The following is a 26609-nucleotide window of genomic DNA, read 5'->3' as shown; positions in this document are numbered from 1 at the left end:
TTTCCAATAAGAAACTGTATTTTCGTTTGTAAAACTTTTCCCATTTTGAAACAGTGTGCACTAATGAATACAACCCTGCTGAATTAAACCCACCTGGAGGAGAGACTTCATTCATTATGACATGTTATCTTAAGTACAGCTTTCATCAGACTGGCTTCTATAGAGAAGATAAACGAGCGAACTAGGCTTAATGAGCTGAGATGAGGGACGGTGGCACCGTGGGGCAGGATACTGCCTTATAGCATCACAACACAGCGTTATAGCATCTGTCTGATAGGAGGTTCATTATTCTACTCCACGGGTCGGTCTACAGTTGATGTGTCCGAACGGATGGATGATGTTGATCTGTCAAAGGTTTAGCACTTTCATACCCAGGAGTGGTGTTCCATCATCTAGGCTGCGTCCCAAATGGCACCCTATTCTCTATATACAGTAGTGCATTATATAGGGAATAGGGTGCCATTTGGTACGTAGACCTAGTCTACATCGATGGATGGCCAACTCAAGTCGTCAGTCATATAGCCTAGTTATTCATACCGCTACAGTAGATGCAAAATGTCAGTCCCTATGTTCAGGATGCATGTACACATAAAGATGAATCTCCATGGCACGGTTTTTACAAGGTTTTTACAGGGCCTTATTCGATGGATCACTATGGTCAAGTTCCTTCCAAACTACATTGCAGATGCATGCCAGATCTTACAACACCTGGATAGGTACAGTATTTTCAACATAACAGCTAACCACATCATATGATATCGCCATCTGATGCCCGACTGCATAGTGGATGATGACGACGTAGCACGCAACCATTGGTTGATGCAATGCAGCGCCTGCACATCTAGTTGGGCAGGAACTTAACCTAAATCTCTCTTTCCCTTCTACTCCACATCTTCCTACTCCTCCTTTCATCCACTCATCATTGTCAACCTGATCCTACTTGACTCTCCTCTCTGTCTCTCCACATCTCTCTCTCCATTGTTCTGTAATCAGACTGGTCTCTGTTCAGAGCCCTGACCCTCTGAATCATGAATTCATACACACAGGAGAGACACGATTAGCATTATATTAGCATTATGCTAAAATGTTCCCTCCATCCCACTGTCTCTCTCTGATTGAGACCGTGCTGCTACGGTATGTGTTCATCCAACCTCAAGTGAAGTGTGGGGATATGAATCACAGACAGATCCAGCGCCCCAAATAGCACCCTATTCTCTTTATAGTACCCTGGTCAAAAGTAGTCCACTGTATAAAGAACAGGGTTCCATTTGGAATGCCTACTACGTTTCTACTCTGGCCTGCTTGTGTCTGTTTTCCATTACAGCAGTCGCCTTTTTAGATTCCATTTTTGCTGTTTAACAATCCCTAAATGAGTGTTATTCCATTAATTCTAGTTCTCATGCACTGTAGTTTGTCCTGCCTGATGAGAGACGTGTTAATGGAACCATTAGTTAGAGGAGAGGAGACATTACTCAGAAATAAATAGAATGTCCTCTGATACAGAACTGTTCATCATCATACAGCGGCAGGTAGCCTAGTGGATAGAGCGTTGGACTAGTAACCGATAGGTTGCAAGATCGAATCCCCGAGCTGACAAGGTAAAAATCTGCCGTTCTTCCTCTGAACAAGGCAGTTAACCCACTGTTCCTAGGCTGTCATTGTAAATAAGAATTTGTTCTTAACTGACTTTCCTAGTTAAATAAAAGGTAAAAATAACACACTGTTTCATCATACAGGGGCATATTAAAAATACACCTCCTGACGTGCAGCACTCAAAACCATCAAATGAAACACAGTATGCTTCCCACATGTCACTCTATTACTATAGTGCGTTATGTTTGACCATAGAGCTCTGGTCAAACGTAGTGCACTATAAAGGAAATAGGATGCCTTTTGAGACTCAACTACAATTTCCACTTCCACAAGGAGTTGATGGATGATGGTTAATAAAGACAGATTTTCCATTCAACACATCTCTCTACAATTGAAAGCTATCATATGAAACAACTATAACCTAGTAGGACTAATATTTCACCATTTACCCAGATATATTAGACAGGAGGCCTAAGAGGCCAAATGGGAACTATTAGTGAAATATGATGATTGAATGGACTGGTTCCATCTTCATACCAGCAATGGCTACCATACTATAGCTAACATTATGCTTGTGATGAAGTCTGAACTAGGCATCAGCCACAGTTAGGATTTACTGTTACTACTAGCCTTCACTAGCAAATATCCATCTAAAGTTATATATACACACTTCTATGTCAAATCAATCAATCAAATGTATTTTATAAAGCCCTTTTGACATCAGCATCTATTGAAGATATTACGTTACTGTACTACAGAGGAATCTTCCCCATTGAAAATAATCACCATTGATTTAGTCTCAATTTCACACTAAGTGTTCAAGTTCAACTCCACTAAGCTGAAGCCTGTTGACAGATAGATCAATCTCCTGTAAACATTCATATCATGTCTCCAATCTGAGCTGCTGCCATCCCTGGGATCCATAGGTCATGATAATGGATTGTATTGTGGCGACTGATACAGTATTGTGGTAGACCTATGCTCACCACAGAGCAAAACGGTGAAGTAAGTCTGTGAACACCATGGCATGAGTCTGCATCTGATTCAGAGGGGCTGTAGAGATGTGTCAGTGTGCTGAGGCTAGATGGTGTACTTCTTGTTCCCCTGGTGATGACAGAGCATACAGGTGGAATGGGTCTAGCAGCCAGACCACAGCAGCACACATCTCTGCCCCGCACCTACAGACAAACAGACACACTCACGAACAGATAGACAGACACAAACAGACACATCCCACTGGGCACAGACGTCAGTTTAACACCTAGCTTTGATTTACATTTGGTTGAGTTGTCAACTAATGTGAATTCAATGTGAAATCAACAACAAATGTCACCGTGTCATTGGATTTAGGTTAAAAAAAAATGGAGTGAAAAAAAGATCAAATGCCCTTACATTGATGACTTTTTGCAAATTCAAATTCAATCAGATTTCCAGGTTGATTCAACATCATCACTTTGATTTTGGGGGTTGAAATGACATGGAAATGTCAATTCAACCCGTTTTTGCCCAGTGGGACACCTTCTGTGGTCCCATCCACCACCTCAGACCTGGGCACCATGATGACCCTTCATGCCTCCTGTGTTCAAAATACTGCAATGGGTCATGTTAGTTGTCATCTCAGATAATGAAGTGTAGCCTAACAAGCACAATCTCAACTGAGGAAAGAGTGTCACTCTCCATAAGAGAGTTCAGAGTAATGCCTCAATCCCTAATAAGAATGAACCCCATCTCTAATAACACCCTATCTGTAATCTCTAGTCACAGGGTCTCTAGACTACAATATCAGACCTGTACAGAACAGAACACATGCAGCCAGTCATCGAATCACCCGCTGAGACCCTTAACCTTTACTATGGCGCTACAATGTAGTGCTCTGTGCGTGTTGATGATGTTGTGTTACATGTGTGAGATGCTGTGGCTGAAATAGCCTATATTTCCTTACCAGGTTGAGCACAGTCTCCACGATATCTCTGTTGCTAACCTCCCCCACCTGGATCAATCCGATCAGAACCGCGAATTTCATCTTGATATTCCGGATGGGAACCTGCGGGTTGATCATCCCGGCCGGTAGAACCATAGAGCCCGAGCCAGATACCATTATTTCCCCGGTACCAGAGCCCACTGGCTGCCCATGACCCGCTGGGATTTGTCGGTCAGAAAGCGACAAAGCACCCGGCATCTTCACCGCCGGCCTCTCGCTTGTCATGTCCTTTCAACCAGATCGATGTCACCTGTTTTAATCGCTGTTCAACTGCATTAATTAAACAGGAGGGAAAAAAATAGATTCTGGAAGAGCCTGACGAAAAAGAAACCCCTCCACCGGTTACATCCACTCTCTCTGCCGTGCGCGAATAGGAACTGCAATCTGGTAATAATTTATTGAGGGTAGAACGAGCCGTGTCCTTCCCTGTACGCAGACGTCTTCTGGTAATCTGGACAGAGTGAACCTGAACAGCGCGGCAGCCGCTGCAGGGTCTCTAGGCTACCGCTCTGCCGCTCTCCGTCATGTTGCCGCCCCCTGCCTGCGGCAAGAAGCACATCACCCTGCCTGCAGACAAACTAAAGTAAGAGAACCACTCAAAAAAAAACTTGAACTGAAGAATTGGTGACTGGGGTGTAACCTTAGGAAAGAATACTTTAAAGGGATTCAACAAAGCCTTTACAGTTGAATTGGTTGTGAATCAGTCCATCTTTGTGGTTTTATTGCTATCTATGCTGAATTTATCAAAGCAGTAGCCAAGTAGCCAATAGAAGGGAAGAAAAGTTTACTCAAAAGCTTTAAAGGGTTTTTAGTGAAAGAACCAGTTACACAATAGAGAAAGCACCTTATTAAAGCTTAGATTGTGAAAAGCTGGAATGGTAGTGTGAATAATTGTTTTATTACAGGTAGCCTAAATACAAGTGGCACGCTATTCCCATTATAGTGCACTATAGGGCTCTGGTCAAAAGTGCACTATAAAGGGAATAGAGTGCCGTTTGGGACTCATCCTCTGAGTTATATGAGTGCTACAATGGGAGGACACTACTCTACTCACTACTCTAACATGTCCTTTTACTTCCAGACAGCTTCACTGTGGTAGATTAATCATTCTATTGAATAATTTAACCATCACTGGACCAAATGTTGGAAGTGAAAAAAGACTCAATTGCTGTACCTTTTCTGTTTTAATTTAAATCTATTTAATTTAAATCATTATTGAATCTAAACTGTGTGGGGAAACAAATCTCTTTTTAATTGCAGCTCAAGACAATAAATAATTAAAATTAATCAAATCGTATTACACACGCACGCACGCACGCACGCACGCACACGCACACACACACACACACACACACACACACACACACACACACACACGCCAGGGCAAGGCTGTCTACTTGTCTTTTATTTAATTATGTAAATAGGACTCCTGGTGTCTCTTCAGCACGTTGAACAGTCTGTAGATGTGGAAGTGACCTTGAAGAGTCATCCTGCAGAACCATAGAAGAAAAGACTGAACAGAAAGAACAGGTGTGGTGGAAGTTATTAAATATATGTCCCCAATGGCACCCACTTCCCTATATAGTGCACTTCTTTGGACCAGGACTCATAGGGCTCTGGTCAAAAGTAGTGTACTATGTAGGGAATAGTATGCCAATTGGGATGCTATATAAATCTAACCTTCAGCATGTGCTCTTTTTGATTAACCTGTATTGTTCAGAAGTCATATGTCGCCATCCAGTGGATAAAGAAATGCATAATTTCTGTGAAGATGGGAGGTAACTATACAGAACAAAAATATAAACACAGTGTTGGGCCCATGTTTCATGAGCTGAAATAAAAGCTCCCAGAAATGTTCCTAATGCACAAAAAGCTTATTTCTCTCAAACTTTGTGCACAAATTTGTTTACATCCCTGTTAGTAAGCATTTCTCATTTTGCCAAGATAATCCATCCACCTGACAGGTGTGACATATTAATACGCTGATTAAAAGGCATGATCATCACACAGGTGCACCTTATGCTGGGGATAATAAAAGGCCACTCTAAAATGTGCAGTTTTGTCACACAACACACTGCCACAGATGTCTCAAGTTTTGAAGGGGTGTGCAATTGGCATGCTGACTGCAGGAATATACACCAGAGCTGTTGCCAGAGAATTGAATGTTCATTTCTCTACCATAAGCTACCTCCAATGTCATTTTAGAGCATTTGGCAGTAAGTTAAACCGGCCTCACAAACACAGGCCACGTGCATAGCGTGGTTTGCTTATGTCAACGTTGTGAACAGAGTGCCTGCCCCGTGGTAGCAGTGGGATTATGGTATGGACAGTCATAAGCTACGGACAACAAACCCAATTGAGTTTTATCAATGGCAATTTGAATGCACTAAAATACTGTGACGAGATCCTGAGGCCCATTGTGTGGCCCATTTTTTTAAAGGTATCTGTGACCAACAGTCATGGGGAATCCATAGAGAAGGGCAAAATTCATTTATTTCAATTGACTGATTTTCTCATATGAACTGTAACTCAGTAAAATCCCAAATCAACCGCTAGAACAGGGGAGTCAAACTTCATTCCATGGAGGCCGAGTGTCTGCGGGTTTTTGTTTTTTCCTTTCAATTAAAACCTAGACAACCAGGTGAGCTGAGTTCTTTACTAATCAGTGACCTTAATTCATCAATCAAGTACAAGGGAGGAGCGAAACCCGCAGACACTCGGCCCTCCGTGGAATGAGTTTGACACCTATGCCCTATGTACTTGATTGGTGTATGCAGTAGCCTTTCAGAGTCCAAGTTGGAGCTATTACCATATTTCTCCAGCTGTAAAATCCTTTCATATCGGCACAAGTTCATAGGGCATAGGGACCGATTTGCGAAAAGCAATCTTTTGTGATCCCTCCATCATGAATCTGATTATTTAAAAAAAACGTATTCATATGTATGAAACACAAAATACAGATGAACAACAACCCTGAGTTGATAGTTCAACAGGCTGACTGCAGGTTGTAATACACAGAATGACCACCAAGAAGCAACAACATCCTGTAAATAATAATACATTGGTGGGTGCTTAAATTTGTCCTACTTCACACATGTACAAGTGTGTATTAATACACGTGAGAATTGTAAATATGTTTTTTTTGCATAGCCTAACTCCCCTGAGACACACTTGGAGAGTGGGGTCATGCCAGGGTCTGCCATTTTCAACGGCGACCCTGCGAAAATTAGGGGTAAGTGCCTTGCTCAAGGGCACATCGACAGATTCTTCTGCCACCCTCAAAAAACTCTTGGTGCTATTCAAATGAAATATTTCAAGTTCGGTATCAGGGAGAGAATAGAGTGATTCCATTCCACTTATCCTGACACAAGGCGAGACACAGATGCAGACACAGGAGGCAGATGGTTGGAGTCTTACAATGTTTAATAATCCAAAGTGGTAGGCAAGAGAATGGTCGTGGACAGGCAAAAGGTCAAAACCAGATCAGAGTCCAGGAGGTACAAAGTGGCAGACAGGCTTTGTGTCAAGACAGGCAGAATGGTCAGGCAGGCGGGTACAGAGTCCAGATCAGGCAAGGGTCAAAACCAGGAGGACTAGAAAAAGGAGAACAGCAAAACGCAGGAGAACGGGAAAAACACTGGTTGACTTGGAAACATACAAGACAGAATGGCACAGAGAGACAGGAAACACAGGGGGGGAAAAGCAACACCTGGAGGGGGTGGAGACAATCACAGGGACAGGTGAAACAGATCAGGGCGTGACACCGCTCTGTATTCCCACACCTCCCCTGGTCATTGTGTTCATGACAGAAATAATGCCACCAGTCCAATTCTGTATGTGTAGCATGTGACTCTGGACACCAACCCACTGCTATTAGGAGATCAGGGTTATAACTACTCTATGGCTAATATAGCTCTAACTTGTCCTTGTCTAACCAGGAGTGTATGGGAGTTTATGGTAAATTTAGCCAGGACACCAGAGTTAACTCTTACGATAAGTGCCATGGATCTTTAGTGACCACAGAGAGTCAGGGCACCTGTTTAACGTCCCATCTGAAAGACGGCACCCTACACAGGGCAATGTCCCCAATCACATTGCCTGGCCCCGCAACACAACTTCCAGCAGCATCTGGTCTCCCATCCATGGACCAACCAGGATCGACCCTGCTTAGCTTCAGAGTGAAGCCAGCACTGGGATGCAGGGTGGTATAGAGTAAAGGCATATAGTACGTTTCAAATGGCACCCTATTCCCTATATAGTGCACAGCTTTAAACCAGGGCTTTGGTCAAAAGCAGTGCACTATGTAGGGAATAGGGTGCCATTTGGGACGTGAAGTAGAGAACACACCACGTGAGGTGAGGTGTTGACTAGCGGATCATACAACATACAAATAAACAAACTGCAAATGGAGTGAAGAGAGAGCGACTTTCAATTAAGCAAATTCCCTTAGAGCAATTAAGTTTCTATTCTAATCCATTCTAATTGCATTTGTCTGTGTAAAAATACACAATATAAACATTTAATATTTTTTTTACCTTGTCTAATTAAAAAATCTTGTCTCTGGAACTAAACTGAAGCTCAGTCCAGCCAGCTCTCTACAGCAGGTCTGGAGATCAAACCTGAGTCACATGGGCTCCATCCCAAATGGCACCCTATTCCCTATATAGTGCACTACGTTTGACCAGAGCCCTATGGAGATTCTGGTAAAAAGTGGTGCAATATATAGGAAATAGGGTGCCATTTAGGACGAAGCCATGTTTTCAACCTTAAACAATAAGGTCATATAGAATAACATTACACCCATTCAGAAACACACAGCACTGTTGAAGCCCAGTAAAACCAGTTTACAGATTAGTACCAAATGAATTATAATAACAATGACACAATGCAGGTTGTAGCATTAAGCCTTTCAATTATACAGTATATACAGCTAGTATACTTGTATGTATGTTTTCACACACACAGATATATATATATACAGACACATGCGTGCCTATGCAGCATATCTAACAGAAAGCATGACATTTTACATTAATAAAATAATATACAGCTTTCCAGAAGCTTTAAAGAGCTTAAATGTCCTAGACATAACTCTAATACTAAATACTAATGGACATTGGCAGGATCATTCTGTTCCCCTTTCGGTCATAATAATACAAATAATAATAATACATGTCATAATAACATCATAATAACATCTTAATAACGTCCAGCACCTAAGAAGATCTTGTTGTGTAATTGTGTAGACAGTCCAGAAAGCTCCATACTCTCTTTAGTCTCTGTGTTCTGGCAACACATTTCAAGACAGACCAACATGAACGTTGGCCGCGCACACCTGCTGGGGGTCGACAAACGGCGGCCATTCAACATGTAGAATCGTCGGGAAATAAATAGAAGAGGACGAAAGGGTGGTCATTCGCTGGTTTAGTGCTTCAGCTCTGCCTATTGGCTTCAGGACTCTATGAATATATACTCCTCCTCTCAGTCCTCCTCTAGCACCTACTGTAGCTCCAGACATCATTCGGTCTAGTGTAACAGACATCACTGTGCTTCCTTACTCACAAAGCCTTACTGGTCCTTGATCTCGCATCCGCTGTCTAGCAAACACAGCTGACTAGCATCTTGACAATGTCTTAACCAACTACACTACCGAAAAGTTAGCATTTCGATAGTGAGGGTGGAGACTGGAGATTGGCTGGGGAGTGAGGTTACAAATCCAACTCAGTTACACTAGCTCTAGGCCAGGCCAGGTTGGGTCTAGTTCCCTCCAGGTATGTGTGGGTCTAGCTCTGTGGAAGACTCTAGTGTCAGATCTTGGTCTCTGGCCCCTCTGTGCTGATTGGTTGGAAGGAGTTGCGAATGCGAGCAGCTTCAGCAGCACAGAGGTGACCAAAGGCCTTGTTGTACCACTCTGGACTCCGCCCTCTGGAACAACAACAACAACATGGCCAGGTTCAAACACAACAACAACACAGTCAGATTCACACACACATCTACACAATCTTCAGAAATGAACTTTCTATTTATACAGTATATACTAAGGTATGTTATGTGTGGACTCACTTGAAGTCCACCCTGCAGATGTGAGTGAGTCTGGACTTCCCAGAGCCGCAGGGTTCTAGAAGGTAGTTAGACTCTAGAACCACGGCCCTCACCCCACCGACCCGGGGACAGTCCTCATGTTCTACAGACACACACACCAATGCACACATCCCCTTGGGAAGGGCAGTCCTCCATGACCTACAGAAAGAGACAGACAAAGTCAGCTTCATTCAGCACAGCTAGAACCAACAGGGCTTTAGGTTGATGTGAGCTCGACAGGAACAACAAACTGAGCTGAATTGAAATGTAAATGTCAAAATTCTAAATACAAACACGCAAACACACACACTCACCGTAAGACCAGGAAGTCTCTGCTGGGGTGTGGGGGCATGCGGTTGAGGACATAGTGGAAGACCTCAGTGTGTCTGTCCAGAGTCTCAGCTACCTTCCACTGCAGCAGGTCCACGTCCCACAGGTGCCGCTCTCGCAACACACGGTTCAACACCACCGAGGGAGGGGCCTCCACCTCAACCGCCACACGCCACCGCCGCAAAGGGTTCCCATCACCAACCTTCTTACAGTAGAGCTCAGTGTTGTCTGAGCTGGTGCAGGACACCCAGCCCTTAGCCTTCTCTCTGGCCTCCTTCAGGAGCTCCTGCAGCCTGCTCTCTACGTAGCTCTGGTACAGGTTCTGCGGTCTGGTCTCTGAGTGTGTCTGGCAGGGTCTGGCCTCTGAGTGTGTCTGGCAGGGTCTGGTCTCTGAGTGTGTCTGGCAGGGTCTGGCCTCTGTCTGGTAGGACGCATCATCCTCCTCCTGCTGTCTACAGAGCTCCTCTAAGGTGGGAGCGTGAAGGTCCGCCTCCGCGTACGAGTTCCTGGACTGAGTCACCATCTCGTGAGGAATCTGATTGGTCGGAGAAGAAAGATCAATCAGAGATCAGGTCGCTATGGATAAGAGCGTCTTCTAAATGACAAAACAATGTTTTTAAATGGTTCGATAACACTTAAAATACTAAAGGTATAATGCTTTATATCTTACTGGTCAGCAGGTATGAGCCTTTATAATGTTTTATAATGAGGCTTATAACATTTTATGACATCCAATGTATCTAAGGCATCTTAGTAACACTGTTGATTATTAATGAAGTATTCTATTCAGGTCTATTACCTCAAACAGTCGGTTGCACTCTATGATCATGTGGGCGAGTCCCTGCGTCGCGGAAAGGTTCTCATTCAGGTCCTTCTGGTCGGGCCGGCCTGTCGTGTACTTCCTCTGCATGGCCCTGAGGATCATGGGTAACATTTATTAAAACAGCAAAGGATCATGGATAATGAGACAATTATGAACACAGCAGCAAGAGTCAATCAGCCGAGGTGCTCAATGAACACATTAAAACCTCTTCCCTCTCTCCCACTGAATACAGCTAGTTAACCTCCCTCCCAGCCCACTAGATAAACAGTCCCCCATGCAGCCGAGACAGCCACTAACCATTTCTCTCCTGTCCCCCCTCCTTCCCTGCCTTTCTAACCCTCTCTCTCCTATCCGCATTCCTTCCCTGCCTTCCTAACCCTCTCTCTCTCCTAACCCTCTCTCCTGTCCTCCCTCCTTCATTTACATTACATTTAAGTCATTTAGCAGACGCTCTTATCCAGAGCAACTTACAAATTGGAAAGTTCATACATATTCATCCTGGTCCCCCCGTGGGAATTGAACCCTGGTCCCCCCGTGGGAATTGAACCCACAACCCTGGCGTTGCAAGCGCCATGCTCTACCAACTGAGCCACACGGGACCACACGGGACTGTCCTTCCTTGCCTTCCTAACTCTCTCTCCTGTCCTCCCTCCTCCCAGCCATCCTCTTCTTCTCTCTCTCCTCTCCCTCTCCCTGCCATCCTCTCCCTCTCTCTCTCCTCTCCCTGCCATCCTCTCCCTTTCCTCTCCCTCCTCCCGGTCATCTCAACATCTCTCTCTCTGCATGCTATCCCTTTGATCCTGTAATCCTTAAAGAATCACTTCCACCAGCTAGTTAAATCAGAGGTTTCTGTTTGTACACAGCGTGATGTCATAAAACGCAGTGTTTTAAAGAGTACCCTGGAACTCCAGAACATTCTTAATAAAAACCGCCCAGAACCAGATAGCCAGTCTACTGTAGCTGAACCCCTGATGCCTGAACCAGACTCCCACCTAGTTAACATCAGTCTTCACAGAGACCTAATTAAGAGGACATCATCACTGGGGAGTCTAATAGGAGGGCATACTGTATATAGGAAATACTAGACCAAGTGGGTTGTAGTTGTATTAGTCCATTATAGACACTGCTGAAGTAACAGTCCAGGGTTCCTCATTTGGTTCTACTTTAGAGCTGATCAGGTGATGTACCTGTGTGTTTGTGGTGTAGTGTACCTGGGTGAGAGGTTGTCCTTCTTCAGGATGTTGAGGTGGAACAGGGACGGGGCCAGACACACAGCGATGTTCATGGGAGTCATCTGGTTCTCCTCCACAGAGGAAGTGACGTCAGACAGGAAGCAGAGCAACATTTGGAGCACCTCCCTGTTCTCGTCTGACATCAACATGATGGCCGCCTGTACAGCCTGCAACCGCTGGTCCTTAGGAACATCTGGAGGGAGGAAGGGATAGAGGGAGGGTTGAACTATCCTACCATGGGCAATGGAGAGAGACCTTAGTATGATTTGTCTGTCTGTCTGTCTGTCTGTCTGTCTGTCTGTCTGTCTGTCTGTCTGTCTGTCTGTCTGTCTGTCTGTCTGTCTGTCTGTCTGTCTGTCTGTCTGTCAGACAGACAGACAGACAGACAGACAGACAGACAGACAGACAGACAGACAGACAGGACAAATTTTACCAACTGGGGACATTTTGTTAGTCCCCACAAGGTCAAATGCTATTTCTAGGGGGTTTAGGGTTAAGGTTATAATTAGTATTTGAATTACATTATGGGTTAGGGTTAGGAGCTAGGGTTAGGTTTAGGGTTAGGGTTAGGTTTTGGGTTAAGGTTAGGGTAAGGGTAAGAGTACGGGTTAGGGAAAATAAGATTTTGAATGGGACTGAATTGTGTGTCCCAAAAACGTTAGCTGTACAAGACTGTGTTTGTGTGTGCATGTGTGTAAGCATGTGTGTACTGTATGTGCCTGTGTGTATCAGTCCTTACACTGGTAGATGTGTAGGAAGGTCTCTCCCAGCTTGCTGGTCAGTAGCGGTTCAGGCAGGTCTCTGAAGAACTGTTTGACCATGTCTGCTACGTCGTACGCTGACTGGTCCTCGTAGCTGACATCATCAGGAGACGACTCATTCATCTGCCTCAGCGCCTGGATACGAGACTTCACACCAGACTTACGGAACAGACCCACCTACAGACGGAGTAGAGCAGAACGTTCAGACAGACAGACCTAGACACTGACCGGTTCTACAGAGAGAGAGACTGACAGTCTACTGTAACAGTTTAACAGAGAAAGACTGACAGTCTGCTATAGAACAGTTTAACAGAGAGAGACAGACAGTCTGCTATAGAACAGTTTAACAGAGAGAGACTGACAGTCTGCTATAGAACAGTTTAACAGAGAGAGACTGACAGTCTACTGTAACAGTTTAACAGAGAAAGACTGACAGTCTGCTATAGAACAGTTTAACAGAGAGACTGACAGTCTGCTATAGAACAGTTTAACAGAGAGAGACTGACAGTCTGCTATAGAACAGTTTAACAGAGAGACTGACAGTCTGCTATAGAACAGTTTAACAGAGAGAGACTGACAGTCTGCTATAGAACAGTTTAACAGAGAGAGACTGACAGTCTACTGTAACAGTTTAACAGAGAAAGACTGACAGTCTGCTATAGAACAGTTTAACAGAGAGAGACTGACAGTCTGCTATAGAACAGTTTAACAGAGAGAGACTGACAGTCTGCTATAGAACAGTTTAACAGAGAGAGACTGACAGTCTGCTGTAACACATTATAACAGAGAGAGACTGACAATCTGCTATAGAACAGTTTAACATAGAGAGACTGACAGTCTACTGTAACACAGTTTAACAGAGAGAGACTGACAGTCTACTGTAACAGTTTAACTGAGAGAGACTGACCTGGTCTAGACACTGGCTCCTGAGGTATCGGAGGGCCTGCTGCAGGCTGAGGGGGAGGGGCTGACCAGAGCGCTGGACGTGAACGATCAGAGGAACACCAAACACATTCTTGTCCTTGTAGTCTGGAACCTTCATCCTCTTCATGAACTTTGGAACGGACCTGACAGAGAGACAACACAGGGTGGGTCCCATGTCTACACTCACACACAGGAATAGGGTTCAACTTTGACAAGCTTAGGTTGATTGATTGGTTGATTGATTGATTGTACTCACCAGGTCCATCCGTGTTTGTTGGACATGGAGTATTTCTCCATGATGGCAGTGAGGCGGAGGAGAGAGAACTTCTGCAGCAGGCTGAGCTGGCCTGCTGATTGATTGGTGATCTGGAGCGAGGCCACTGAGTGGCTGAGCCGGTTGGACATCTGGAAGCTGGGCCATCGCAGACTAATGCCAAAGAGAGAGAGAGAGGACAACAGTTAAAATACGTTGCAAATGGCACCCTATTCCCTATATAGGACACTACTTTTGATCATATCCCTAAAGGGAAAGTATGCAGGGAAAAGGTGCACTATCTAGGAAATAGAGAGCCATTTGGGATGCAACCTTTGACAATGATGTCAAGACTTCACCTCTAAAAGACGGACGTTTTGAGTAAGTATTTAGCACTATCAGTAGGAAATAAGGACGGGATAATGATTTCTACAAGGAACTAAACACTGAGATGTTAATAACCATTTGAGGACTATGACTCTTACCGGTTGGGTCTGGTTAGTGATGCTCCCACCCCTGAGTCCCTCCTCTCTCTGTGTCCTGTACAGTGAGTCTCAATGAGGGACACGCCGTCTCTGTCCCCGTCACTGGATGTGCTCTGTCCCTCCAGAACAGACGTCCCCTCAAAGTCCAGCGTGATCTGGCTGGATGACTTCAGACCTGCAGGCTGGATCCCCTGTCCATCCAGGCCTGCAGAGGGCAGCATGTTCTTGGACCAGCGGTCCACTATCTGCTGAAGGCCGTTGACGTGCTGCAGGATGTCATCCAGATGGGGGAACAGGTCTTCCTTCTCCAGGTCCAGCAGGTCTCCAGTAGAGGCATAGAGATGAGACCCAGGGACGTTGTCGTACACACTGATCCTACTGCCCCGTGGGCAGAACTGGGTGGCCGGGCGGGGGTGGAACTCCCTGGGGTTAGAGTTAGGTCGGGGGTTGGGGTTGGACTGGGGCTCCAGGGGATTGAGGCTGCCGCTGTGCCAGGGGACGGAGGCCCCCAGGGTGGGGGAGAGGCTCTCTATGGACAGGGCCTTGGGAAAGGTGCCAGGCTTGTGGTCTTTGGGTATGTGGACCACCAGGTCCTCGTAGGAGCGGAACTCGTTATGCCGGTTGTGTTCGGCCACGCCACTGTTCCGCTGCAGGCTGGAGAACATGGCCAAGTCCTCCAGATACATGCCACTGCGCTTGGCGTCGGACCGGTCCGTTCGCTGGGAGTGGGGCTTCCTCTCCTTCAGACTGGGGGAGGAGACGGTGCTGCCGCTGGAGTGGCTGCCCTCGCTGCTGGAGGGGCACTGGGGTGTTAGCCCTAGGATTGGTCCCCCAGTGGGTACCTCCGCCACCGACCCGTCCCCATTGGTGATCTCCACACAGCGCATCGTCTTCAGGGCCTGCGGCTCCATCTGCAGTACCGGAGTGCTGATAACCAGCATCTTTCTCCGCCCCCTATCCAACGTGCCCCGGGAACGTAGCGTCTCCATGCGGCGCAGGAAGTCCTTGGCTCGGGTCCGTCCGGTGGGCAGCGAGCCGTAATATGGAAGATGCTTAGGGAGGTGTGGCAGGGTAAGGGAGTTGGAGTCAGGTTCAGGCATGACGGCAGAGTAGTAGTTCCGGTTAGAGCAGTCTGAATCCTCTGTGCTCACAGTCTGGTGGCCACTCCCCCCACTGCTCTCACTGTGGAGAGATGAGACCTCTGGTTCGCTGAGGTCAGTTAGAACACTCTCGCTACTGGTAGTGTTCCGCAGGCCCCGCCCCTCCCCCTCCCTGGGACTCCGCCCCTCCCCCTTTAGTCTGGACCAGCGGCGGCTCGTCCACTCAAACTTCCATCTGTCGCTGATGGCAAACAGGTCCTCCTCATCAGAGTCTTCGCTCTGAATACACAGGAAGACAACACAAAATCAATTATCAACTCATGATCACCTAGTCAGGTAGAAATCTAAACCAGTTAACAGTTACATAAACACACTCATCCGAGTCTTCCCTCTGGACACACAGGAAGAGAGAAGACACATAGCACTGCCAGTACACTGTTATCAACACATGGTAACAAGACACAATCCGAATGATTGGTTGTAGTTATAAGCTGATGGGACAGCTGTATCTAGATATTGTGAGATCTGTGAGGGTGTAGCATCACAGCCTGTCTGTATCTCTATCTGTTCCAGGAAGGAGAGACAAATGTCATCTGCGTTTTCCTGGCAGTTAACAACGGAGCCAGAGGATGTGTCTGTTCATTTATAATCACATTACAGTTCTATACATCGATCACATAATCATGATGATATAACCTCCTAATCAGGTTTTACAGCCATAAATAAACCAATCGGAAATGTCCTTCCACACTGAAGGAAGATGAAACAACAGAGGTGATGGGTGCGTCCCAAACGGCACCCTATTCCTTATAGTAAACTACATGTGACCAGGGCTAATAGGGCTCTGGTTAAAAGTAGTACACCCTTTAGGGAATACGACAATGGACACATCTCACATATCACAGGATCTGGGTTAGAGGGATGGAAAGAAAGAGGGATGGAAGGATAGAGGGGTAAGAGGAGGAGGACTTTTTTGTTGTTACAGGACTACTACTTGGCCGACATCCTCAGTATTTATTACCATAATACCTTAGAAAGGTATACATATTAGCCTTGCATTGACTAAAGCTGTTATACAATATCACTGTGCAACTGAACAGGATCATAACGGTCATAATATAGAATAATATTATAATAATTAAAACCTCTACTTACCTTTTTCTTAGGAAGGTTGACGTCTAGTTTCATAGAGGCACACTTGTTCAAGGTGTTGAGTCGTCTGGAAGAGAAACAAGCCAAATGGATGTAAACAATAACAATCTCAGAGATCATCCTTCTCTCCGAGAGAAATCACCAGGAATAGACACAGTCAGTCCTCCAGTCCAGGAGTTAAATGACTGTGGGTCTGACGACTACCCAGCCAGGGCAGCACAAACCTAATCATGCCTGCTAACTGTGGCTAATAACTTAATGTTAATGGACAGATGCTCTCTGGCCTCTCTCGCTCTATCTCCCTGCCAGTCCGTCTGCTTCTGGCCCCTCTCTCCCTGACAGGGACCTAATTGGTGAAGACTGCTGAGGCGCTGTGGTTCACAGAGATTCTCTATCAGCAGCTAATGGACTAGTCTCTGCTGCTTCTCCAGCTACACACAGACTTCATGTCCCTGCTCCTTCTTAGTCACTCTCTCCTTCTATCCAGAAGGATTTAAAAAACCCACAGAAAACTAAGTCCCTGTTGGTATTTTCTGGGCTAAACGGCTACATAACTGTTCGAGTTGGTTTCGATTAAATTCCACCCACAAGTTTCTAGAGTAACAATTAACAATGGGAATTTACAATATACCCTACAAACAGTAAAACTGCCTGGGAGGCTGTGACTACATACCAAATGGCACCCTATCCCCTATATAGTGCACTACGGTCAAAGGTATTGCACAATACAGGGAATAGGGTGCCATTTGGGATGCAGTCTGAGAGTAGGGGTCTGTGGGACAGCTAGCCTGGCAGAGAGTAGGGGTCTGTGGGACAGCTAGCCTGGCAGAGAGTAGGGGTCTGTGGGACAGCTAGCCTGGCAGAGAGTAGGGACCTGTGGGACAGCTAGCCTGGCAGAGAGTAGGTACCTGTGGGACAGCTAGCCTGGCAGAGAGTAGGGGTCTGTGGGACAGCTAGCCTGGCAGAGAGTAGGGGTCTGTGGGACAGCTAGCCTGGCAGAGAGTAGGTACCTGTGGGACAGCTAGCCTGGCAGAGAGTAGGGGTCTGTGGGACAGCTAGCCTGGCAGAGAGTAGGGGTCTGTGGGACAGCTAGCCTGGCAGAGAGTAGGGGTCTGTGGGACAGCTAGCCTGGCAGAGAGTAGGGACCTGTGGGACAGCTAGCCTGGCAGAGAGTAGGGGCCTTTGGGACAGCTAGCCTGGCAGAGAGTAGGAGAGTAGGGGTCTGTGGGACAGCTAGCCTGCCAGAGAGTAGGGACCTGTGGGACAGCTAGCCTGGCAGAGAGTAGGGACCTGTGGGACAGCTAGCCTGGCAGAGAGTAGGGGTCTGTGGGACAGCTAGCCTGGAAGAGAGTAGGGGTCTGTGGGACAGCTAGCCTGGCAGAGAGTAGGAGACTAGGGGTCTGTGGGACAGCTAGCCTGGCAGAGAGTAGGGGCCTGTGGGACAGCTAGCCTGGCAGAGAGTAGGGACCTGTGGGACAGCTAGCCTGGCAGAGAGTAGGGACCTGTGGGACAGCTAGCCTGGCAGAGAGTAGGGGCCTGTGGGACAGCTAGCCTGGCAGAGAGTAGGGGCCTGTGGGACAGCTAGCCTGGCAGAGAGTAGGGACCTGTGGGACAGCTAGCCTGGCAGAGAGTAGGGGTCTGTGGGACAGCTAGCCTGGCAGAGAGTAGGGGCCTGTGGGACAGCTAGCCTGGCAGAGAGTAGGGGCCTGTGGGACAGCTAGCCTGGCAGAGAGTAGGGACCTGTGGGACAACTAGCCTGGCAGAGAGTAGGGACCTGTGGGACAGCTAGCCTGGCAGAGAGTAGGGACCTGTGGGACAGCTAGCCTGGCAGAGAGTAGGGGTCTGTGGGACAGCTAGCCTGGCAGTGAGTAGGAGAGTAGGGGTCTGTGGGACAGCTAGCCTGGCAGAGAGTAGGGACCTGTGGGACAGCTAGCCTGGCAGAGAGTAGGGGCCTGTGGGACAGCTAGCCTGGCAGAGAGTAGGGGTCTGTGGGACAGCTAGCCTGGCAGAGAGTAGGGACCTGTGGGACAGCTAGGCTGGCAGAGAGTAGGAGAGTAGAGGCCTGTGGGACAGCTAGCCTGGCAGAGAGTAGGGGCCTGTGGGACAGCTAGCCTGGCAGAGAGTAGGGACCTGTGGGACAGCTAGCCTGGCAGAGAGTAGGGACCTGTGGGACAGCTAGCCTGGCAGAGAGTAGGGGTCTGTGGGACAGCTAGCCTGGCAGAGAGTAGGGACCTGTGGGACAGCTAGCCTGGCAGAGAGTAGGGGTCTGTGGGACAGCTAGCCTGGCAGAGAGTAGGGGCCTGTGGGACAGCTAGCCTGGCAGAGAGTAGGGGCCTGTGGGACAGCTAGCCTGGCAGAGAGTAGAGGCCTGTGGGACAGCTAGCCTGGCAGAGAGTAGAGGCCTGTGGGACAGCTAGCCTGGCAGAGAGTAGGGACCTGTGGGACAGCTAGCCTGGCAGAGAGTAGGGACCTGTGGGACAGCTAGCCTGGCAGAGAGTAGGGACCTGTGGGACAGCTAGCCTGGCAGAGAGTAGGGGTCTGTGGGACAGCTAGCCTGGCAGAGAGTAGGAGAGTAGGGGTCTGTGGGACAGCTAGCCTGGCAGAGAGTAGGGACCTGTGGGACAGCTAGCCTGGCAGAGAGTAGGGGCCTGTGGGACAGCTAGCCTGGCAGAGAGTAGGGGTCTGTGGGACAGCTAGCCTGGCAGAGAGTAGGAGAGTAGAGGCCTGTGGGACAGCTAGCCTGGCAGAGAGTAGGGGCCTGTGGGACAGCTAGCCTGGCAGAGAGTAGGGGCCTGTGGGACAGCTAGCCTGGCAGAGAGTAGGGGTCTGTGGGACAGCTAGCCTGGCAGAGAGTAGGGACCTGTGGGACAGCTAGCCTGGCAGAGAGTAGGGACCTGTGGGACAGCTAGCCTGGCAGAGAGTAGGGGTCTGTGGGACAGCTAGCCTGGCAGAGAGTAGGGGCCTGTGGGACAGCTAGCCTGGCAGAGAGTAGGGGCCTGTGGGACAGCTAGCCTGGCAGAGAGTAGAGGCCTGTGGGACAGCTAGCCTGGCAGAGAGTAGAGGCCTGTGGGACAGCTAGCCTGGCAGAGAGTAGGAGAGTAGGGGTCTGTGGGACAGCTAGCCTGGCAGAGAGTAGGGGCCTGTGGGACAGCTAGCCTGGCAGAGAGTAGGGGCCTGTGGGACAGCCTGCCTGGCAGAGAGTAGGGGCCTGTGGGACAGCTAGCCTGGCAGAGAGTAGGGGTCTGTGGGACAGCTAGCCTGGCAGAGAGTAGGGGCCTGTGGGACAGCTAGCCTGGCAGAGAGTAGGGACCTGTGGGACAGCTAGCCTGGCAGAGAGTAGGAGAGTAGAGGCCTGTGGGACAGCTAGCCTGGCAGAGAGTAGAGGTCTGTGGGACAGCTAGCCTGGCAGAGAGTAGGAGAGTAGGGGTCTGTGGGACAGCTAGCCTGGCAGAGAGTAGGGACCTGTGGGACAGCTAGCCTGGTAGAGAGTAGGGGTCTGTGGGACAGCTAGCCTGGCAGAGAGTAGGAGAGTAGAGGCCTGTGGGACAGCTAGCCTGGCAGAGAGTAGGGGCCTGTGGGACAGCTAGCCTGGCAGAGAGTAGGGGCCTGTGGGACAGCTAGCCTGGCAGAGAGTAGGGGTCTGTGGGACAGCTAGCCTGGCAGAGAGTAGGGACCTGTGGGACAGCTAGCCTGGCAGAGAGTAGGGACCTGTGGGACAGCTAGCCTGGCAGAGAGTAGGGGTCTGTGGGACAGCTAGCCTGGCAGAGAGTAGGGACCTGTGGGACAGCTAGCCTGGCAGAGAGTAGGGGCCTGTTTGACAGCTAGCCTGGCAGAGAGTAGAGGCCTGTGGGACAGCTAGCCTGGCAGAGAGTAGAGGCCTGTGGGACAGCTAGCCTGGCAGAGAGTAGGAGAGTTGGGGTCTGTGGGACAGCTAGCCTGGCAGAGAGTAGGGGCCTGTGGGACAGCTAGCCTGGCAGAGAGTAGGGGCCTGTGGGACAGCCTGCCTGGCAGAGAGTAGGGGCCTGTGGGACAGCTAGCCTGGCAGAGAGTAGGGGTCTGTGGGACAGCTAGCCTGGCAGCGAGTAGGGGCCTGTGGGACAGCTAGCCTGGCAGAGAGTAGGGACCTGTGGGACAGCTAGCCTGGCAGAGAGTAGGGGCCTGTGGGACAGCTAGCCTGGCAGAGAGTAGGGACCTGTGGGACAGCTAGCCTGGCAGAGAGTAGGGACCTGTGGGACAGCTAGCCTGGCAGAGAGTAGGGACCTGTGGGACAGCTAGCCTGGCAGAGAGTAGGGGTCTGTGGGACAGCTAGCCTGGCAGAGAGTAGGAGAGTAGGGGTCTGTGGGACAGCTAGCCTGGCAGAGAGTAGGGACCTGTGGGACAGCTAGCCTGGCAGAGAGTAGGGGCCTGTGGGACAGCTAGCCTGGCAGAGAGTAGGGGTCTGTGGGACAGCTAGCCTGGCAGAGAGTAGGGGCCTGTGGGACAGCTAGCCTGGCAGAGAGTAGGGGCCTGTGGGACAGCTAGCCTGGCAGAGAGTAGGGGCCTGTGGGACAGCTAGCCTGGCAGAGAGTAGGTACCTGTGGGACAGCTAGCCTGGCAGAGAGTAGGGGCCTGTGGGACAGCTAGCCTGGCAGAGAGTAGGGGTCTGTGGGACAGCTAGCCTGGCAGAGAGTAGGGGTCTGTGGGACAGCTAGCCTGGCAGAGAGTAGGAGAGTAGAGGCCTGTGGGACAGCTAGCCTGGCAGAGAGTAGGGGCCTGCGGGACAGCTAGCCTGGCAGAGAGTAGGGACCTGTGGGACAGCTAGCCTGGCAGAGAGTAGGGGTCTGTGGGACAGCTAGCCTGGCAGAGAGTAGTGGCCTGTGGGACAGCTAGCCTGGCAGAGAGTAGGGGCCTGTGGGACAGCTAGCCTGGCAGAGAGTAGGGACCTGTGGGACAGCTAGCCTGGCAGAGAGTAGGGGTCTGTGGGACAGCTAGCCTGGCAGAGAGTAAGGACCTGTGGGACAGCTAGCCTGGCAGAGAGTAGGGGTCTGTGGGACAGCTAGCCTGGCAGAGAGTAGGGGCCTGTGGGACAGCTAGCCTGGCAGAGAGTAGGGGCCTGTGGGACAGCTAGCCTGGCAGAGAGTAGAGGCCTGTGGGACAGCTAGCCTGGCAGAGAGTAGAGGCCTGTGGGACAGCTAGCCTGGCAGAGAGTAGGAGAGTAGGGGTCTGTGGGACAGCTAGCCTGGCAGAGAGTAGGGACCTGTGGGACAGCTAGCCTGGCAGAGAGTAGGAGAGTAGAGGCCTGTGGGACAGCTAGCTCGGCAGAGAGTAGGGGCCTGTGGGACAGCTAGCCTGGCAGAGAGTAGGGACCTGTGGGACAGCTAGCCTGGCAGAGAGTAGGGGTCTGTGGGACAGCTAGCCTGGCAGAGAGTAGGGGCCTGTGGGACAGCTAGCCTGGCAGAGAGTAGGGGCCTGTGGGACAGCTAGCCTGGCAGAGAGTAGGGACCTGTGGGACAGCTAGCCTGGCAGAGAGTAGGGGTCTGTGGGACAGCTAGCCTGGCAGAGAGTAGGGACCTGTGGGACAGCTAGCCTGGCAGAGAGTAGGAGAGTAGGGGTCTGTGGGACAGCTAGCCTGGCAGAGAGTAGGGGCCTGTGGGACAGCTAGCCTGGCAGAGAGTAGGGGCCTGTGAGACAGCCTGCCTGGCAGAGAGTAGGGGCCTGTGGGACAGCTAGCCTGGCAGAGAGTAGGGGCCTGTGGGACAGCTAGCCTGGCAGAGAGTAGGGGCCTGTGAGACAGCCTGCCTGGCAGAGAGTAGGGGCCTGTGGGACAGCTAGCCTGGCAGAGAGTAGGGGTCTGTGGGACAGCTAGCCTGGCAGAGAGTAGGGGCCTGTGGGACAGCTAGCCTGGCAGAGAGTAGGGACCTGTGGGACAGCTAGCCTGCCAGAGATTAGGAGAGTAGAGGCCTGTGGGACAGCTAGCCTGGCAGAGATTAGGAGAGTAGAGGCCTGTGGGACAGCTAGCCTGCCAGAGAGTAGAGGCCTGTGGGACAGCTAGCCTGGCAGAGAGTAGGAGAGTAGAGGCCTGTGGGACAGCTAGCCTGCCAGAGAGTAGAGGCCTGTGGGACAGCTAGCCTGCCAGAGAGTAGAGGCCTGTGGGACAGCTAGCCTGCCAGAGAGTAGGAGAGTAGAGGCCTGTGGGACAGCTAGCCTGCCAGAGAGTAGGAGAGTAGAGGCCTGTGGGACAGCTAGCCTGGCAGAGATTAGGAGAGTAGAGGCCTGTAGGACAGCTAGCCTGGCAGAGAGTAGGAGAGTAGAGGCCTGTAGGACAGCTAGCCTGGCAGAGATTAGGAGAGTAGAGGCCTGTAGGACAGCTAGCCTGGCAGAGATTAGGAGAGTAGAGGCCTGTAGGACAGCTAGCCTGGCAGAGATTAGGAGAGTAGAGGCCTGTAGGACAGCTAGCCTGGCAGAGAGTAGGAGAGTAGAGGCCTGTGGGACAGCTAGCCTGGCAGAGAGTAAGGGAGGCTGGCGGACTGCAAAGGTAAATGACACAGAAACACACAGGCCAACAAGCTGCCCTGCCTAAAGCAACAACGACAACAACAACAACGAGAGGTAAACATGACGACACATTTCTAACCAATCCCCACGCCAACAAAATGGCGCTTGACAGAAGATTTGCGGCGTGACAGTCATAACGTTTTACCACTCCAGATATTGTCCCATGCAGGGTTCATGTGGATTCTGTGACAGTAAAGAGCTTCAGATGTAGTAGAGTTAGAAGATGCTAGCCTCTAGCCTTCTCCTGCTGCTCTGGAGCCAACAGGATACAGTTATCTGTGTCCCAAATGGTACCCTATTCCCTATATAGTACACTTCTTTTGACCAGGGCCCATAGAGCTCTAGTCAAATGTATGGCACTATAGGGAATAGGTTGCCATTTCAGACTCATCTTAGGTTAGTTCCCATAGTCCTTACAGTAGCTGTTGGAGCCCGTAGAGCCTATAGAGAGTGTTGAGCATAATAGAGCCTGAATAACTAGGGATCACAGAGAAAACAGCAGTGGAGAGCATGACACATCTATCTGTTCCTCTCAGCCCCATGGCCAGTGTGGAGGGAGGAAGTGTTCCTCTGCTCACCACACACAGTGACAGGCAGACAGCATGTTTGCCAGCCTCCTCTGGGTCCAGGTGACCATAAAGAAGCTGAGAAGTCAAGGATGGTGTAGGGGGGGTGACACTCACAGGGAGACAGAGTCACAGGGAGGTGGGAGCTGGGAGGCACTGTCTGCAGGGCTAGTTTGGAATGTAGATTCGTCGCTTAAGGGTTGTTTGGAGTCACAGTGTGTTAATCTGTGAAGGCAGCCCTTTCCCTCCTCCTACGTTGGCTTCATCCCAAATAGCACCCTATATAGTGCACTATTTCGACAAGAGTCCTATGGGCCCTGGACAAAAGTAGTGCACTATATAAGGAATAGGGTGCCATTTGGGACGAAGCCCTTCTTTCTGCTGACACTCTCTGGAGAAAGTTAGCAACATAGCAACATAAGGCAACATGGGGAACTAAAAGGCTGTTGTTAACCCAATCATAGACAGTTCATGTCTTGGCATAGCAGAGGGGAAACAATGGTGAGGTTAACCTGTTTGGGCTGCACGCTGAATATTGAAAAAACTGGAAAATGTGTGCACATTTTCAAACGGCCTCCTAAGAAACTTTTTATTTTCCAATATGCATATATTTACTACTGTTGGATAGATAACAGTCTGTAGTTTCTAAAAAGGTTTGAATTGTTTCTCTAAGTCGAACAGAAATATTTTTACAGCCATTTTCCCAGCCGAATTGAGTTTCCCAAAATGCGATGTGTCTCTTTAAGACCTTCTCTATAAAAGGCCATTTGACTTATGACCATAGGGACACGTCAGAGGCGTTCGCCAGACTGTAATGCGGAAGTGAGAATTGGAAGGAGTCGAATATCTCTTCCCTGGACTGAATAACAGAACTTCTTGTGAGACCTGCGCAGTTAAAATAAAAATCCGGGCGCGAAGGATAATTTGATCTCGGCTTCTGGAACAAGGTAGATAACGTTGAATATGATGCCTGACTACGATATTATTTGCTACATGTCACAAAATCATCCTAAAGTGTGTTTTTTCAATATACTTTAATTATATTATTGCAATTTATTCTGGACTTTAGATGTGAAACGACGGAAGAATTTTTTGAAGAAACGCTTTCTGGCGCAGCAATGCTACCGTGCTAGCTAACCAAAGAGGGAAATCATTCGTTCTGGAACCCAACTAAAGACTCTACTGGACATTGGACCCCGTTACAACATTCTGATGGAGTACCAAGAAAGATAAGACCCAATTTGGGATGCTTTTTCATATATATGTCGAACTGTTGAATGCTAACTCTGCTAACTATGCTAGGCTAGCGCTTGACTAGAATCAATGCTGCCTTATGCTAGCTTATGATGTTAGCTAATATAACGATATATTGTGTTTTCGCTGTAAAACACTTCAAAAATCGGAAATGTTGTCTGTATTCACAAGATATCTGTCTTTCATTAGTTATCCACCATATGTTTTTCTGAAATGTTTTATGAGGTGTAATTAGTAGCCGACGTTGGTGTATGTATTTTCTCTGGCTACTCCCGGCTGGATTCAGACTGTAGCTATGTATTAGCATTTTTGGGTAGCATCAATGTAAAACTGATTTATAGCTAAAATATGCACTTTTTATGAACAAAACATAGATTTATTGTGTAACATGTTATATGACTGTCATCTGAGGTCGTTTTTTCTGGGCTCTTTAGGTTGGTTTTAGTTTATTTCGGTTGGTTGTGCATGCTACTTCAATCATAATTCATACTTCATAATCATAATTCATACGTGTCTGTCCACTTTTGTATTTGGTGGTGAGCTAACATAAATATATGTGGTGTTTTCTCTGTAAAACATTTAAAAAATCGGACATGTTGGCTGGATTGACAAGATGTTTATCTTTCAAATGCTGTATTGGACTTGTTAATGTGTAAAAGTTAAATATTTTTAAAAAATAGATTTTGAATTTCGCGCTCTGCAGGGGTGTCATTTTCGGTCCGAGGTCGGGCTTGCACCCCAAACAGGTTAAACTTGACTACGAGTCTTGCCAGACGGAAGCAGGTTTGAAAAATAGGCCCAGAGGGGTATACTACAAAGCAGGATTAGTGAGATAGCCAGATACACAACCATCAATAACTATTGATTTTCTGGTTCATTAAGAAAGTGAAACTTATATACAGTGCATTCGGAAAGTATTCAGACCCCTTGAGTTTTTCCCCAAAAAATGTAAGTTACAGCCTTATTCTAAAATGGATTAAGTTGTTTTATTCCCTCATCAATCTACAGACAATACCCTTCATTGTAATGACAAAACAAACACAGGTCTTTAGAAATTGTTGCAAATTGATAATAAAAAACAAACTGAAATATCACATTTACATACATATTCAGACCCTTTACTCAGTACTTTGTTGAAGCACCTTTGGCAGCGATTACAGCCTTGAGTCTTATTGGGTATGACGCTACAAGCTTGGCACACCAGTATTTGGGGAGTTTCTCCCATCCCCTCAAGCTCTGTCGGATTGGATGGGGAGCATCGCTGCACAGCTATTTTCAGGTCTCTCCAGAGAAATTAGATCGGGTTCAAGTCCGGACTCTGGCTGGGCCACTCAAGGACATTCAGACACTTGTCCCGAAGCCACTCCTGCGTTGTCTTGGCTGTGTGCCTTGGGTCATTGTCCTTTTGGAAGGTGAACCTTCGCACCAGTCTGAGGTCCTGAGCGCTCTGGAGAAGGTTTTCATCAAGGATCTCTCTGTACTTTGCTCCGTTCAGCTTTCCCTTGATCCTGATTTGTCTCCTTGTCCCTGCCGCTGAAAA

General features: G+C 48.6%; 2 protein-coding genes across 9 annotated transcripts in view; both read right to left on the bottom strand.

Annotated features, from left to right (window-relative positions):
- LOC129832130 (neurobeachin-like) overlaps nt 1–4050 on the bottom strand; it is a 319438-nt gene extending 315388 nt beyond the window's left edge. For all 4 annotated transcript variants that reach the window (XM_055895922.1, XM_055895923.1, XM_055895924.1 and 1 more), the window contains exon 1: nt 3536–4050. In XM_055895922.1, the coding sequence (XP_055751897.1) occupies nt 3536–3799 (264 nt within the window). In that variant the 5' untranslated portion in view covers nt 3800–4050. The remainder of the gene's footprint in view (nt 1–3535) is intronic.
- Nucleotides 4051–6049: 1999 nt separating this feature from the next.
- The window catches only part of LOC129832129 (stAR-related lipid transfer protein 13-like), a 133592-nt gene continuing 113032 nt past the window's right edge, over nt 6050–26609 (bottom strand). For all 5 annotated transcript variants that reach the window (XM_055895916.1, XM_055895918.1, XM_055895917.1 and 2 more), the window contains 10 exons: nt 16719–16782; nt 14464–15842; nt 13982–14152; nt 13709–13868; nt 12780–12978; nt 12020–12233; nt 10785–10899; nt 9970–10520; nt 9638–9814; nt 6050–9499 (listed from right to left, as the gene is read on the bottom strand). In XM_055895916.1, the coding sequence (XP_055751891.1) occupies nt 9382–9499; nt 9638–9814; nt 9970–10520; nt 10785–10899; nt 12020–12233; nt 12780–12978; nt 13709–13868; nt 13982–14152; nt 14464–15842; nt 16719–16782 (3148 nt within the window). In that variant the 3' untranslated portion in view covers nt 6050–9381. The remainder of the gene's footprint in view (nt 9500–9637; nt 9815–9969; nt 10521–10784; nt 10900–12019; nt 12234–12779; nt 12979–13708; nt 13869–13981; nt 14153–14463; nt 15843–16718; nt 16783–26609) is intronic.

Source organism: Salvelinus fontinalis, chromosome 33 (assembly GCF_029448725.1).
Source record: "Salvelinus fontinalis isolate EN_2023a chromosome 33, ASM2944872v1, whole genome shotgun sequence".
In the NCBI taxonomy this organism is placed as follows: domain Eukaryota; kingdom Metazoa; phylum Chordata; class Actinopteri; order Salmoniformes; family Salmonidae; genus Salvelinus; species Salvelinus fontinalis.
Note: the sequence above shows the minus strand (reverse complement) of the source record. Positions and strands in the feature narration are given on the sequence as shown.